At 32.5% G+C, this 17,494-nt stretch overlaps 1 protein-coding gene across 1 annotated transcript in view; it reads right to left on the bottom strand.

Moving 5' to 3' along the window:
* The window catches only part of LOC139514221 (acetyl-coenzyme A synthetase 2-like, mitochondrial), a 94,804-nt gene extending 79,406 nt beyond the window's left edge, over window positions 1-15,398 (bottom strand). The window contains exons 1-2 of the mRNA XM_071303072.1: window positions 14,995-15,398; window positions 3,133-3,229 (exon numbers count right to left, since the gene is read on the bottom strand). Coding sequence (XP_071159173.1) covers window positions 3,133-3,229; window positions 14,995-15,331 — 434 coding nt within the window. The 5' untranslated portion in view covers window positions 15,332-15,398. The remainder of the gene's footprint in view (window positions 1-3,132; window positions 3,230-14,994) is intronic.
* Between the last annotated feature and the right edge of the window lie 2,096 nt (window positions 15,399-17,494).

The raw sequence follows: 17,494 nt of genomic DNA on the forward strand, positions 1-17,494 counted from the left end.
GTCTGGCAAAACAGCTGTTGGACCTCAGAGTAGTTTCGGACTACACCTATCAATGTTGGCACTGACATGGATATTTCTGTGTTGGGAGAGTTAAACTGTAATTCCCAGAGCGCATCATACAATTCACAGTAGAAGTTAGTTTTGATGAGAACACATAATATCCTTCTTTTCCAAGCACAGCTCTTAATATAACAATAAGGAGATATAGTTAATTGCCAATAAGACAACTATCCACCAAAATTCAAAAGAAGTAGATGTAAGCAATTATAGGCAACCAAACATTCTTCAACCATGAGAAAATCCCATGTTTTATTTAGGACCTTTCCAGAATAAAATGTATGGGGGGGAGGAAGGCACCTGAATTAAAATTTGATAAGTGGTGGTTATTTAAGAAAGATTGCTTGAATATTTAAATGAAATATCCAATTTAAAATGTATGCATGGTGGGGTCAAATAAAGTGCCTTCCCCTCCCCCTACATTTATTTTTGGAATAGCCCTTGGTGGAATTTAATTAAACCTCAAACATTGTCAAAAAAGGCTTCTCACCAAAAAGTTACAAACTGAAAGTATCAATTTAGAAATTGTCATGTGTTTTGCATGCTCTTTACATTTGTGAAGGTCATTGGTATTGCCATTTCTATTAGTCACATTTAAGAGGATTTTTTTTCAAATATTTGCATGCTGCAAGGTGAAAGAGACTACAGTTGTTTGCTTAGAGTCAGAATAATGTATTCAAATGGGATAACAGGCCTTATTCAGCAAAACATCAGTGCTTTTCCTTCTTATTCTGTTTGATAAAAATAGCATGTATCACTTTTAAAAAAAAAAATATTGGTCGCTCCTCTTGCAGACCACTCGCCTGTCAAAAACTCATTTCAAGAATTTTTTTAAAACAAAAAAAAATTGCTCGCTCCTCCCATTTTTTTTTTAGAGCAAATGTCCGAAGAACTATTTATCAAATTGGTGTGGCCTAAGAGGTAAGGTCAATTTCCCCTGGGTTTTTTTAACAAAAGGGCCAATTTCAACAAGTTGAGAGCCTGAATCGCTCACTTGTATTTCAGAGGAGAAGATTTATAAATGTTAGCAAATGCGATGAAGAAATTGTGTAAAATTGTCTTTAAACTTTAAAGGGCAATTACTCCTTAAGAAGTCAATTGAAAATTATGGTCTTATTAACTTTTTTGTAGATCTAACTTTGCCAATCGCTGAACATTATTGCTGTTAACAGTTTATATCTATCTATAATAATATTCAAGATAATACCAAACCAGATGCTCAGCAGGGCGCAGCTTTATAGGACCGCAGAGTTCGAACACTGAACATTGGGGCAAGTATGGACACAACATTCAAGCTTGATACAGCTCTGAATTTGGATTGTGATTAAATAGTTGACACAACACAGGTTTCTGACACATAATGAATGGGGTCTAAGAACTTAAACTTAAAAACTTTAAATTTTAAATTGGACATTACCTATTATGGTCCAATATCCAAAATCTAAATACATGGTTAGATTCAGCATATCAAAGAACCCCAAGAATTCAATTTTTGATGAAATCAAATAAAATTCAATTTTGGACCCTTTAGACCTCAATGTGGACCAATTTGATAACCGTGCCCAAACATCAAAAATCTAAATACATGGTTAGATTAAGCATACATGTATATCAAAGAAACCCATATTTACAATTTTTGTTGAAATCAAACAAAGTTTAATTTTGGACCGCAATTTGGACCAACTTGAAAACTTGCCCTATAATCATAAATCTAAATACAGGTTAAGATTCAGCATATCAAAGAACCCCAAGGATTCAATTTTTGTTGATATCAAACAAAGTTTAATTTTGGACCACTCTTTGGACCAACTTGAAAACTGGTCCCATAATAAAAATAATAAGTACATGTTTAGATTCAGCATATCAAAGAACCCAAGGATTCAATTTTTGTTGAAATCAAACAAAAACAAGAATGTGTCCTCAGTACACGAATGCCCCACTTGTACTATCATTTTCCATGTTCAGTGGACCGTGAAATTGGGGTAAAAACTCTAATTTGGCATTATAATTATAAAGATCATATCATAGGGAACATGTGTACTAAGTTTGAAGTCGATTGGACTTCAACTTCATCAAAAACTACCTTGACCAAAAACTTTAACCTGGAGCGAGACGGACGGATGAACGGACGCAGACCAGAAAACATAATGTCCCTCTACTATCGTAGGTGGGGCATAAAAAAGTTTAATTTTGGACCCCAATTTGGACCAACTTGAAAACTGGGCCAATAATAAAAAATCTAAGTACATGTTTAAATTCAGCATATCAAAAAAAACCAAAGGATTTTGTTGAAATCAAACAAAGTTTAATTTTGGACCCTTTGGACCTTAATGTAGACCAATTTGAAAATGGGATAAAAACTTAAGAATCTACATAGACAGTTAGATTCAGCATATCAAAGAACCCCAATTTTGATGAATTCAAACAAAAAAAAAGTTTAATTTTGGACCCTTTGAGCCCCTTATTCCTAAACTGTTGGGACCAAAACTCCCAAAATCAATCCCAACCTTCCTTTAGTGGTAATAAACCTTGTGTCAAAAGTTCATAGATTTCTATTTACTTAAACTAAAGTTGTAGTGCGCAAACCAAGAAAATGCTTATTTGGGCCCTTTTTGGCCCCTAATTCCCAAACTGTTGGGACCAAAACTTCCAAAATCAATCTCAACCTTCCTTTTATGGTCATAAACCTTGTGTTTAAATTTCATAAATTTCTATTGACTTATACTAAAGTTATAGTGTGAAAACCAAAAGTCTTCGGATGCCGACGACGCCAACGTAATACCAATATACGACCAAAAATTTTTCAATTTTTGCGGTCGTATAAAAACTGCAAAATTTCCTTAAAACTTTCAATTTAGTGGCAGCAACCCAACAATTGGTTGTTCTATTCGTCTGAATATTTCAGGGCTGATAGATTTTGACCAATTGAACAATTCTACCCCATGTCAGGTTTGCTCTAAATGCTTTAGTTTTGAGATATAAGCCAATCAAACATAAGAACATAAATCAAGCACTATTGCTGAAAATTGCATTAACAGCAGGTCTTCCATCAAATATAATCAAATCTTATTGTACCTGTATGTAATAAATTCTTCTGTGCCAGGTTCATCTTTTTCCCATATTAAAGCTACATTATCACCATTCTTTTCTAAATGTCTGTCAACACAATTAACTGCAATATATAAAAGAATGTTGCAAAGTTTTTTGAAATAATAAATAATGTGTGATCATTTTGTTTTTCAACAAAATCAATCACATCATAATTGAATATGAAGGATTTATAGAGCCCATGTCTCTCACCTAGGTCTATGTTCATTCTCAACAATAATCACTCTCTAACATCATTGAGTATAGATATAAGTATAAACATGTAAGTAGAATATAATTCATAGTTTAAATCACGTTTTTGTTTAAGTAACATGTAAGTAGAATATAATTCATAACTTAAATCATGTTTTTGTTGAACTTGTTTTGCTGATCATATTGTATGTTTCCAGTATATCTTTTTCTTCTCTAGTTTCTGCTCATATTTGCAGCAAAAAGTTGTTTAAGAGCAATTAAAGCTATAATATGTAGATAATTGACAATGCATAGCTATGCGTACCTATTCACAGATATTATCTTGCTGATCATGTTTGATTTTTAAAGTTTATATTTAATTCTTTATTTATTTAAAGAGGATTGCCAACAGCCAGATGCTACATGTGGGTCTCCTCCAAAGTTTATATGTATATATTACAGTTTTCGAAATAAATGACGACAAGAATGTGTCCATAGTACATGAATGCCCCACACACGCTATCGTTTTTTATGTATAGCCCCAAGTGGGTACTGAAATAAGGGTCAAATAAGGGTAAAAAGGCAAAAAAGTAAACGCCAAGTCAGTCGTGATCTGATCATTAATACTAATTAATGCAATTGATGTTTTACTTGAAAAATCCACAACAACATTTATTGAGAGGTTCTAGTGATAACTTTTGTACAAATATGTTGACTAAGCCATAGGGTTTACCAGGAGCATCTTCCTCAGATTTCTGTCAGAAAAATATCATTATAATATTACCTTCTGTTGGGTGGAATTGAGAAATAAGTCAGAGTTAATATTGTAGATTCATTGATATTTGTTGGATATCAATTTTCGTGGATTTCGTAGAAATGGGAGAACCACGAATTGAAATTTTCAAAAAATACAAATTTTCTAAAGGAATATATGCAAACTTTCCCAATACCACGAATTTAAATATCCACGAATATGCAAGTTTTCCTCAATCCATGAAAATTGGTACCCAGGAAAATAAATGAATCCACAGTACATCCTTGCTCCATCCTTTGTCACTTTGAAGGTTAGAAGATATTATAAGTTATCTTACCTCCTATAGATTTATAGAGATATGATTGGTTAAAGGACTACACGTCAGACTTGGGGTCAATTACATTGGAATGTAACTAATTAAATTACACATTACATTGCAAAAATGATCAATTACACTTATTACACATTACACAGTTTTTTAAATGTAATTAACTAAATTACAATTACTTTACTAAAATAAATAATTAAATTACACATTACATTTCATCATAACTTTTTTAAACTTAAAATAATATATAACAGGCTATTATTTGAACTTGGAATTATTTTTAATTATGGAATTTGCATGATTTCTTCTGCTTGAAATTTTTAATAAATTCCATGTTTATTCTCTACTTAATTGTGTTGTGCTGTGCACAACACTTTCTTTTACAAAGAAGATAGTACATTTTCAATAGAATGTACTGTGCCGCGCACAACACTATCTATACAAAATACATTGTATGGAAAGTGTTAGGAACCGCTCAAACATTATAATACCAAATAAACATGGAATTTATAAAAAAAATTCAAGCACAAGAATTTATGCAAATTCCATAATTAAAAATAATTCCAAATTCAAATATTAGCCTGTTATATATTACATGTCCATCATGTATACATAGCATGTGTAAAATATTCATTCATGTAGGCTTACAGCATAGTTTTAACATTGCATCTGATCATCCTTTGTACTTTTAATGTTTTGTTATTTAGTCTGCATCTCTCTGGGTTGAACACTTTGTTTCCACAGGAGCTGATGTGGTAGGTATTGCTTGATCATAAGATCTGTGTTGATAGGAGAGGGAATGTGTTCCTATTAACTTGCCAAAATAATAAGGGGTATTTAGATGGGAGAGATCTATTTGCGCCAAAGATGCGTCCTTTTGCGCCACAACTTTTTTTCTCCAATGCTACGTTTGCGCCACCTGTTTTAAAATTACATGACATCATTTGCGCCAAAAAATAAAACATACGATTGCGCCAAATAGAAGAAACAACTTCCCTCCTCCTTTATTCGGACTTGAAACCCACAGTTTACACAGCAAATGTTTCCTTTTCTGAAACATACTTGCATTTGATCATTGTTTGTACTTTTAATGTTTTGTTATTTAGTCTGCATCTCTCTGGTTTGAACACTTTGTTTCCACAGGAGCTGATGTGGTAGGTATTGCTTGATCATAAGATCTGTGTTGATAGAAGAGGGAATGTGTTCCTATTAACTTGCCAAAATATTAAGGGGTATTTAGATGGGAGAGATCTGTTTGCGCCAAAGATGCGTCCTTTTGCGCCACAACTTTTTTTCTCCAATGCTACGTTTGTGCCACCTGTTTTAAAATTACATGACATCATTTGCGCCAAAAAATAAAACATACAATTGCGCCAATTAGAAGAAAAACAACTTCCCTCCTCCTTTATTCGGACTTGAAACCCACAGTTTACACAGCAAATGTTTCCTTTTCTGAAACATACTTTCTTCTTACTGCTTCTGCATGAGTACTTCCTAATTTGAAGTATGTAGTAGGCTGTATCTTGTAACAACTTCACTTTATTGTCCAAAAAGACAAACATTAAAGGATGAAATGCATAAACAGTTCATAATAATTCCTTTGGAACGCTTCTGTTTCATTACTGATAGATAGAGTTTCAGCCAGACTTGGGGTCAATTACATTGGAATGTAATTAATTAAATTACACATTACATTGCAAAAATGATCAATTACATCAATTACACATTACACTGTTTTTGAAATGTAATTAATTAAATTACAATTACTTTACTAAAGTAATTAATTAAATTACACATTACATTTCGTCATGGTATTTTTAACAATATTATATACATGTATAAATAATGCATGTGTAAAATATTCATGTAAGCATAGTTTAAGCGTTGCATTTGATAATCATTAGCTATTTTAATGTTTTGTCATTAAGTCTGAATCACTCTTTTCTGAACACTTTGACATTAATTCTAAATAGCTTTTCGACAGGAGCTAATGTGGCAGATATTGCTTGATCAGAACATGGAAGTTCTATGATCAGCAGATCATCATATTGAAAGGAGGGGGAATTGGTTCCTATTAACTAGCCAATACATCAAGGGGTATTTTGACATTTCAGAAATGAAGTCATTTTAATTAAACATAATATAAATAAAAATATTATACATAAATCATAAATAAATTTTTTTACATTAAAAATATCAAAAAGTGTGCTCGTCACAATATTGAAAATATTTTTTAGTACAAATTGTGTATAAATGTCTTATTAATTTATAAATATTTAATGCGTTTCCCTCGGTTTTAGTTTGTTATCCCGATTTTGTTTTTTGTCCATGGATTTATGAGTTTTGAACAGCGGTATACTACTGTTGCCTTTATTTAATATTAGCAATATTTTGCTAATTAGATAAAAATACATGTAACAGTGGCATTGCCCTTGGACATTTTAATCTGATTAATTGCTGTTTGTTTTTACAGCTGTTAATATTTTATTTCTATAATCCTTTTGTGTATATTAATTTGACAAAATGATTGTGAGCAGTGATTTTAATTTCTAAATGAACTGTCTAAGAAAGATTTTTCACAGGGTGTCATCCTGGTTTGCCCACTTTTAATTACATGTATATGTAAACATATAGGGAATTGTTGTTTTAACAATTATAGTTTATTTCTGAATTATAGTCATATTTTTTACCTTATATTTTACCTGTAAAATTTAAAAAGAATATTATATTCTGCTATTAAATCAAGGAAAATGTGTAAAAAAATTCTATATTTCATATATATTTGGCAGGATAAAATATATTAAAAAAAAATAGGGAAAATGTGTACTAAAATGAATAAATATTTCAATTTATCAACAAATATTTTTAATTATTGGTACATTCTGAAAAAAAGGTGAAAAGTAAAATAATGAAACTAAAGATTAAATAGAATAAATCTCATTTAAATATCTTTAAATTTACTCAACTTATTTTTTTTTAAATTTCAATACAATACAATGTTTCAAAATTTAGTAAAATATAAAATTATCCAATAAAATTTAACAGCTAGAATATAAATGCAACTGTTCAGTAGCCATTGATCAACAACACCAGTTTCAGCTTCAACCAGAAACACTATCTATTGACTACGAGACAGCAACCAACAACGCAACACAGACATTATGTCCAGGGGTAACCGTGAAAGGCAGATTCTTCCACTTCACCCAGTGTATATGGCGAAAGGCACAGAAATATGGACTACAGTCCTATTATAAAGAAAATGAAGACATTACTTAACTGATACGACGAGCCGCAGAACTACTGGTACCTCTTGTTCCACCCCACCTTGTTGACGATGTTTGGCTAAACACTTTAGAAGACATTAGAGAAACTGAAAACATACCTGCTACAAGTTCATTTACAGATTACGTGACAGAGTTTTGGGTTGAAAACTACCGCTTTCTATGGAACCACTATTACACAGAAGGACCCCGCACCATGCACAAATCACCTGGAAGGATGGCACAACAAACATAAGAAGCGACTCAAACACGCCCACCCAAACATCTACGAGATCATTGAGCTACTGAAGAAGACAAAAGCACTAACAGAATGCAACATTATCCAGTATGCAGCAGGAGGAACCCGCTCACCTTAAAGACGACCATACAGAGTAATAGACACCAGACTCGTATACAAATACCAACAAGGACCCATCAACGTAGTAGATTACTCTGACGCAACATTCCATCTTCTCCATTTGAACTGAACAATGAAGTGAATTATTGTTAATTGTGACTTTGTAAATATATTAAATGTTTTGTTACTTTTGATGTATATATAAAAGATTGTATTTCTCATCATTTTACATGTAGTGTATTTACTTTTCTGTGCTTAATTGATTTCCTTATGCAATGCATTTATAAAATTAATTAATTTATTAAATAAAGTTTGCAATAAAAGAGTACTCAGTGTATAAATGAAAATCATTCAGAAACTAATGAACACAAAGACACTTTTATAAGTCAATATCATTTTTTAGTTATTTGCTGTATATGTATGTTGAATTAATTGATTGAATTGATATTAAATTACTGAGAAAAAATATTTGATTTTTTTATAATTTTGCTATACAATAAAACAACCTGAATATTTGGAAAACAGTTACAAACTATTTACCTAAGTTGGAACAGACTATACAATCGTATGCTCATTAAACCTTTTGTCTTTTTTGTTTTCATAACCAATAGATAATTGGTAGAATTAAAAGTGGGCAAACCAGGAGTAAACCTTTCACAGTGACATTTTTTTGGATTTTGTTTAACAAGGTGATTAATTACTTATTAATCTATTTAGTTACAAGATCTTTCTTGAAAACTGAACTTATATATGATTCTCACATTTTTTTAATTTATAAAACCATCTGTAAGTAAAATAAATATTAATATACATTGTAACTTCAGTATAAATTATAGACTTCATATATTAAAAAAGTATGTAATATCAATATTTGAAAAACAAGTATTATTTTACAATTTATATTATTAAACACAAATCCTTATCTTTAACACCATAAAAGTATATGTAATTGAAATGTAATTCAACTTTTTTCAATGTAATTAATTAAATTACCATTACATGTAATTAAAAAAATACTCAATTACACATTACATTCAATTACATGGAAAATTGTAATGCATTACACTTAATTACCATTACATTTTCAATTACCCCATCCCTGGTTTCAGCCCATACTGATGATGGTTGAAACACATCACAGTGTCATCAACATATGTGGCTAAAACTTATTTAGCAAAAACTTCTATTTTCTTCTCTTTTGGCATATCTTGTATTAAATATTCAGCAAAGCAATACGTTTTCTTCTCTATCTCTGCATGGACTGTCTAATGCATTTCAAGTCATTTCTCTCCAGATGCTCATCGTCATGGTGAAATATTTCCGCACGTATGATACCTTTTAAGCCAAACATAAGAATTAATATTAAATCATTAATATTTATGATAGATACGTGTACAGGTAAATTGGCGCAAATGAGTTCTGATTGACCGAATATTGGCGCAATTCATACATTTGGAAAACAAAATTTGGCGGAAATGATACCCCTGAAAAACAGTAATTGGCGCAAAAGGACTACTGCCATTTAGACAACTTAGATGTGAAGCCATTATATTAAACATAATATAAATAAATAAATCATAAATAAATTAAAAATTGGTCAATTTTTTTAAATTTTATAATTATTCTAAAGTACCCAGTATGCTCGTCAGTAGATTGAAAATGATTTTAGTAGTAAAAACAATGTATACTGTCTAAATATATGCAATATTTTGCTACTTAGATAACATATGTAAGAGTGGCATTGTCCCTAGACTGTTTTATTATACATTTAGTCTGATTAATTGCCATGACTGACTTTTCATTGGACGAGAAGGGTTGAGTATGTTCTAAATGAACCTGTCTAAGAAAGATTTTTCACACATTTTTGTTTTTGTTTAACAAAGTAATTACTTATCAATCTATTTAGTTAAAAATCTGTCTTAAAAACTGAACAACACTTATATGTGATTCTCACATTTTTTTTTTCAATTATAAGACTATTAAGAAAAAAATTCTGAATGTCAAATAAATAATATCAAAACTTCAGAATAAATTAGACTGCATTTGGGGTTAGTAAGGAGCTACTTCCCTTTCAAAACAAAAAACTGGTACAACCCTTTATAAAAACAACACTGTGCTAAGGAAAAAACTGAGAGGATTTAACAGACAAAGAAATTGATGACATGGATGATGAAAGGATGAAATAAATTAAAATAAACATAATTCTAAAAGCTAACAAGTTGTTATCGTTGGCATTAAGGAGTTACTTCACTTTCAAAACAAAAAATCTAGAAGGTATCAAAGACAAAGAAATTGATACATGTAGTCAACAATTGACATAAATTCATAAAAGAAATTAAAGCTTAATAGTTGTTATTGTGGGCATTTGCTTTCTGTATAGACAAATGGAAGAAGGTTCTAAATATTGTAATCATTTTGATAGGCTACTAGTCATAATACCACGTGAAGATAGTCGGTAAGATAAATTCGTTACAAGGTGTGCTAGTGACCTAACACGATATATATGGGTCAGTAAATTCCATATGGGGATTGGAGCTTCCCTCTCACCCCATATGTAATTTATTGACCCCATATATATGATTGCCAATGAGACAACTCTTCACAAGAGACAAAAATAACACAAAAATTAGCAACTTAAGGTCACTGTACTGCCTTCAACAATGAGCAAAGTCCATATCGCACAGTCAGCTATAAAATGCCCAGAAATGACAATGTAAAACAATTCAAACAAGAAAACTAACAGCCTAATTTGTGTAAATATATAATATATGTGTGTGTATTATAAGATAGATATATATTTTATTCCCAATAGTGGACCCATTACAGGCATAATCTGTACATTGATTTTTTATCACACAATTGCAATAGACAATAGAAAAAAATAAAAATAGAAATACATTTGACAAAAAATATGAAATATAAATTGAGTTATGTGTGTATATATATATATATGTCTAGCGGGACGGCTGCAGTGCAGGCGATTTGGTGTCACAATATCACAGTAGCATGGGTTCGAATCCCGGCGAGGGAAGAACCAAAAATTTGCGAAAGCAAATTTACAGATCTAACATTGTTGGGTTGATGTTTAGACGAGTTGTATATACATTATGTACACAGCCATGTATCACCATCATTGATGGCGATCCGATGGATACATCTGTTGTAGGGTTGTCACTGACTCAGACGTACTTATGAATATAATTATTTTCTGTGACTGTATCTTACATTAATTTGTAGGATCCTTTACTATAGATAATTTAGCTGATCTGTAACAATAACATCTTCATGCCTTATATATCATGTACTGTAGTACGCCGCTAGATTAAAACTGACGTGGAAAGGTAACACATGCCCACCGAAAGCTCTTTTTTTGAGAGCCCAGGTGGTCGTGTGGTCTAGCGGGACGGCTGCAGTGCAGGCGATTTGGTGTCACGATATCACAGTAGCATGGGTTCGAATCCCGGCGAGGGAAGAACCAAAAATTTGCGAAAGCAAATTTACAGATCTAACATTGTTGGGTTGATGTTTAGACGAGTTGTATATACATTATGTACACAGCCATGTATCACCATCATTGATGGCGATCCGATGGATACATCTGTTGTAGGGTTGTCACTGACTCAGACGTACTTATGAATATAATTGTTTTCTGTGACTGTATCTTACATTAATTTGTAGGATCCTTTACTATAGATAATTTAGCTGATCTGTAACAATAACATCTTCATGCCTTATATATCATGTACTGTAGTACGCCGCTAGATTAAAACTGACATGGAAAGGTAACACATGCCCACCGAAAGCTCTTTTTTTGAGAGCCCAGGTGGTCGTGTGGTCTAGCGGGACGGCTGCAGTGCAGGCGATTTGGTGTCATGATATCACAGTAGCATGGGTTCGAATCCCGGCGAGGGAAGAACCAAAAATTTGCGAAAGCAAATTTACAGATCTAACATTGTTGGGTTGATGTTTAGACGAGTTGTATATATATATATATATTTCAAATATAATTCAAATATCTATAATACTAAAATAGCGAGGTCCAATTTGTCAGCCGTCATGGGGTAAAAACGACAAATCAAAGAACTTTACATATAGCTAATTAAGGACAATGGTGTAGATTTAACATGACAACACTCCAGACCCTTTTGTTTTCCACATAATTAATATTTCCAATAATTAACAAGTCCCGGGTCGAATCCGATACCGATACCAATAGTATATTTAAGAAATAATTCATGGAAGCCATAGATTTGTTGGAAATTTACACATGGCCTGGGCCGTGATATTCGAATTTTATCCTGAGCGTTAGCGAGGGATAAAATTAACGAATATCACGGCCCAGGCCATGTGTAAATTTACAACAAATCTATGGCTTCCATGAATTATTTCGATTCTAATAGGACAAATACGATCATTAAAAAACGGAAGCGATGATGGGTATACCGTGTGTGTGGCTGTTCTATTTTACCCACTGTTCGATAATTGTAAAACAAATCTAATAAACCTGCATGAATGATTTCTTAACTAACCGCTAGAAAAAAAATGTGATTACTTTTTTTACTTCTCAGTAAACCCAACATTTGCAATTTTAGATTTTTTTTATCGTAAGCTACCGTCAAATTCACTGTTGACATGTTGTAAATAAGGAGCCGCCATGTTGACTTGCTGAAATCAGTAAATGTGCGAATATTGCAATAGAACAGAAAACAAGCAACACCTACCTCAATACTTTATTTTAATGCAATTGTATCCGAGTTTAGAAGGTAAACGCAATAGAAAAACCTTCAGCTTTGACGTTTTCATTCGTATGACGTCATGTTTTGAAACGACGTTAATGCGCAAAAATCATTACTGGAATTTCGCGGAATTTTAATTTATTTTGTTTTTGTCCATTTTTCCGTTCTCTAATGTGTAAATTCTTTTTGTTATGCATCAGAATCAGAATAAATGTTCTCTAGGGTTTTATTCAATTGTAATTGTTAACACAGCGAAATCCACAACCGTTTACACATAGGTTACGATACATGTGGATTTACGTGGGAGGCATATTTAAACAGCGATTTGTGTACATCTTGGAGTCTGCGCTAAGTATAGATATATCGAGAATTTTAGCACGGTGTTGTTTACAAAGCTAAAGAAGCACGTCATATTAGAATCACCTGTTACCTATTGTATGTTTCGCATCTGACAGGTGCACCACCAAACGGTGTATTTAGGATTTTGCTATATACACGGTTCATAATCACAGGGTTGACACTACTAAATTCAATCATTGTCAAATTGTTCCCTATTGTAGTAATTTAATCAGTAATACTTTCTAAGATAACAATACGAATACTAAATATCTGGACTTCAAATAAGGCATATAGGTACAGTTTTCAATTTTTTAGCGGGCACTGATGACGTAAAACAGTGAATCAAAGAATTCAACTTTATTTATAACTAATATAGGACAATGCTGTTAATTAAATAATACTCCATTCCAGGACCTTTTGTTTTCCAAATAATTAATATTACCAATAATTGATAAGTTCCAGGTCGACCGGTTCAAACAGAAAGATTTGAAAGCAAAGAAAACTGTGTATCTTATAATAGGCATGACTTTATCAGATGACAACACCAATACTAAAATAAGGCTTACGCATTGTTATATACTTCAATTCAGTCACGGACCCGCCATATCACGGGTGTGTTCTAGTTTATATCTATAGATTACTAATAAATCCAACATTTCCGGTATGAATAGTTTTAATTCACTAGTACTTTCATGCTTTAAATAACAATCTTTAGGTGAAACTATACATGATTAACGTAACTATGTAATGGTAGGTATGTAACGTCATAGCTGTAGTTGAGTATATAAAGGGAGATAAATCGTATTACACTAAGTCTATATATAGAAGTATGGAACGTCATGATTACACAATAGAAAATGTATAGTTTGCAGGGGCGGATGCAGGAATTTTCGAAAGGGGGGGGTGCTAACCCAGGGCACCCAGGGCAAAGGGGGGTGCAAAACATATGTCCCGATACAAATGCATTGATCGGCAAAAATAAAGGGGGGGTGCGCACCCCCGGAACCCCCCCCCCCCCCCTGGATCCGCCACTGAGTTTGCATTCAATCGTGATTTAAATTTAAAAATGAAATGTTTTTCCTTGACTTCCCGTGTGATGTCACAGCCCATATTCGTTTACATGTATATGTTTATATGGCAATAAATATTTGATTTTTTTATAAAATCCTGAAATTAGTATTTTCGAAAGTTCTGGCTCTGGTGTCAGATTGCTTGAATCATAAAAAAAATTATTTGATAAATTTCAGTACTAAAAATAACTAGTAAATAGTTTGAGGTTGGTGTTTTATGTGCTGATATTGTAACATTATGATTTTTTTCAGATTGGCACTGGATTTTCTACAAATGACGTTATTTTTTTGAAAATAAAACATTGTACATTGTACAAAAACATGACAGATCTGGTGTCTGACAGTCAGATGATAAACATTGTAGCTATACTTCATAAAATCCTTCAGAATTTTTCTCAACAACTCTAGTAATGAGTATTTTTGACATTAATTAAAAATGGCTAAACAGGTAGGTTTAATTTAATTAGTTCAAGATTACAACTATGAAATTTGAACTTTCAAATAGACTTTGAATTTGTTATACATAATTTTGTCACATTGGAGTGTTGTTGTTGTTCCAAATAGATATAAAGAAACTGACAAACATGTCACAATGTACAAAAACATATAAGGACACCACAGTGAAGACATTGGACAATACAAATTTCTGGCTGCAGCAAGAAAGTTAAATAATTTCCTAACGTCAGCGGTTTCTATTAAACTAGTCCAAGATTACTCTGACGTCCAACGGCTATTTTGCCAGACAAACTGGGGCCGTGTCTGGCAAAACAGCCGTTGGACGTCAGAGTAATCTCGGACTACTATTAAACATACCTGAAGCATTTAGTTGTCCATCCATAAACCATCTTATCTTTCCTTCATTGAAGTTGCAATCACTGACCTGGGAAAATTCCTTCGACCATTTCAGTCTGGACCTTGCAAGTGTTGCCCAGAATGTTTCTGAACTGTTAATACTGTAGTCGTACAGGTTCTGGTGTATATCTAAAGTATTGTCTTTCTCGAATTCAGGGAACAAAGTAGTTGTCACTCCTTTTGAAGAGAATAGATTGGAACTACTAAGTGAAACATATCTTTCTGACAACTTATGGAGTTTTGCTACAAATAATCTTGCATTCGTCAACGAAAAAGTCCTCTGTTGTGTCGAAAACATATCTAGGTCATGACAGGATATCTACCGTCTAGGGGAAAGCAACTGATCTGGTCATTTCAGATTTCTTTTAATAATAATATATTTCCTTCTATAGGAACACATCAGATTATGGGTCTCACTAATTTATAGCGAAACATGAACTTGAAACAGCAATGTACGATGGGACTTGTAATATGTACTAATTTATAAAAATTGATGACGTTTATTTTATATTTACAATACATACAATTATTACATACAATTTCTTTATTTTTGTATTTACAATGACAGTTTCTACATATCCCGAGTAAGGGGTTTTGGAGCATGTTTAAGTCCGACGGATTTTTTATGAATCCACTCCAAGCAGCCATCACACACCAGTGATGCCGCATTACGAACGTCTGTATTGCATACCGTGCAATTCTATTCTGCAATATTCCTTTTAGAAGATAAGGCAACCTTTAATGTTTGCCATGCTTCTGGTGAGAAATACTTCCTCATCCAATATTTTGGTTGAAAGCATGTGGTATAGTTTCATGTCGTCTTTCAATATTATCGCACTGCCGTCCATTACGGATTTTAGGTTTACCTCAAATTTCAGTATCCAACTTAGCAGTTAGCAAACCTTGCTTTTGATGTATCATTTTTTTCAGAGTTTGTTCCTATAGCTGTAAGAAATTTTGTTTCTTGATATTGTTTCAGTTTCGTATCAAACGCATCCCAAGTTTAAAATTTTTCATCCAAAACAAAATTGGTAATAGGAATCTCTTCATCCATTGTTCAAAGTATAATGACAGTAATAAAAGTAGATGTGCAGTTCAATACTTAAAAAAGTGAACACTTTTCTCAGCCCGAGTTCTCAACAACAAACCATTTTTCGCCTTTTGCACTACTAATCTTAAGTTGTACCTTTGAGAACATCAAAACCATTAATACGTGAAACTATTTAAACGGCGCCATTTGCTGAATAATATACAATTATGGCCCGTTGAAGAGGTGAATATCCAAAATTGTCAACACGAGAAGGTTATTTCATTGAGGGCGCATGAATATTTATTAGCTATTTTGGCGGGGATGTTATGTTTATCTTTTTAATACTGGTAAATGAAATCATTACAGTGTGTACTGGCTGGTCATTATCGCGTATGATACGATCTTGACACGCCTACATAGCTAATAAATATTCATGACTTTATAGATAAGAACAGCACGTGTAGCCATAAACTGAGAGTTGTAGATTTGTAGGATAACTGTACATATGTAGTTTTGAAAATATAGAATAGATACAAAAATATGTGTTTTTAATATTAGTATCCGAGCAAGTAAAACACGGATCTATCATGGTGGAGGACTCAAATTATATTAATTAATATTGTGACTTTTATTTTAAATGTTTCCATGAACTTTATACGCAAACATCTTTTTCTAGTTATTTTTTTTTTACTGGATATTATGATGGTATTCACCAGTGTCAAGATTATGGTTGATAAAAACTTTGTGGTGTAATATGTACTGTCTTTAGTTATAATACCAGCGATTTCTGCCTGGAAAGGGATTTATTTAAAACATTCAACTCCAGTTACCTGTAAGTACGTTTATTACTATACTTAATGATTGTATGTGCAAATTGTCGCGCTACAATATTCCAGTTCCGTATATGTGTGAAGGAATCTGCGCTACAAAATGCAAGAGATGTATAACCTTTTCTGTATGTGTACATTGGTACGCTACAATTTGAACTGTAATTGAAATGAGTAGTCCAGGGTCCGATGAAATTAATAACACCTCTGAATCTACGTTTTTGTATCAAAATGAAGATGATTTTGATAATACTATTCTAACTCCAGATTTTTTAGAATTTAACGAATTTAAAGAACATGACATTTTTCTCTCTCTACCAACACCTAGGAAAAGTTCCACGCTAAAATTGCATTCAACAAATTTAGATTCATCGCTTCCAAAAAGCTCAAACTCGTTTGCCAAAATGGAAAAACTTGCCAACTGCTCAACATTTTCGGGTTATTCCCAGGACAACGCACAGAAATTTTTATCGGAATTTAAGTCCTATGCCCTTTTGCACGATCTTCGTGATTTTGACGGGAAAAAAGTAGCCGCGTTTCATCTTCATTTAAAAGGTCCAGCATTAACCTGGTTTAATACTCTAAGTGAAAGATCAAAAGAATC

The sequence above is a fragment of the Mytilus edulis genome, chromosome 3 (genome assembly GCF_963676685.1).
Source record: "Mytilus edulis chromosome 3, xbMytEdul2.2, whole genome shotgun sequence".
In the NCBI taxonomy this organism is placed as follows: domain Eukaryota; kingdom Metazoa; phylum Mollusca; class Bivalvia; order Mytilida; family Mytilidae; genus Mytilus; species Mytilus edulis.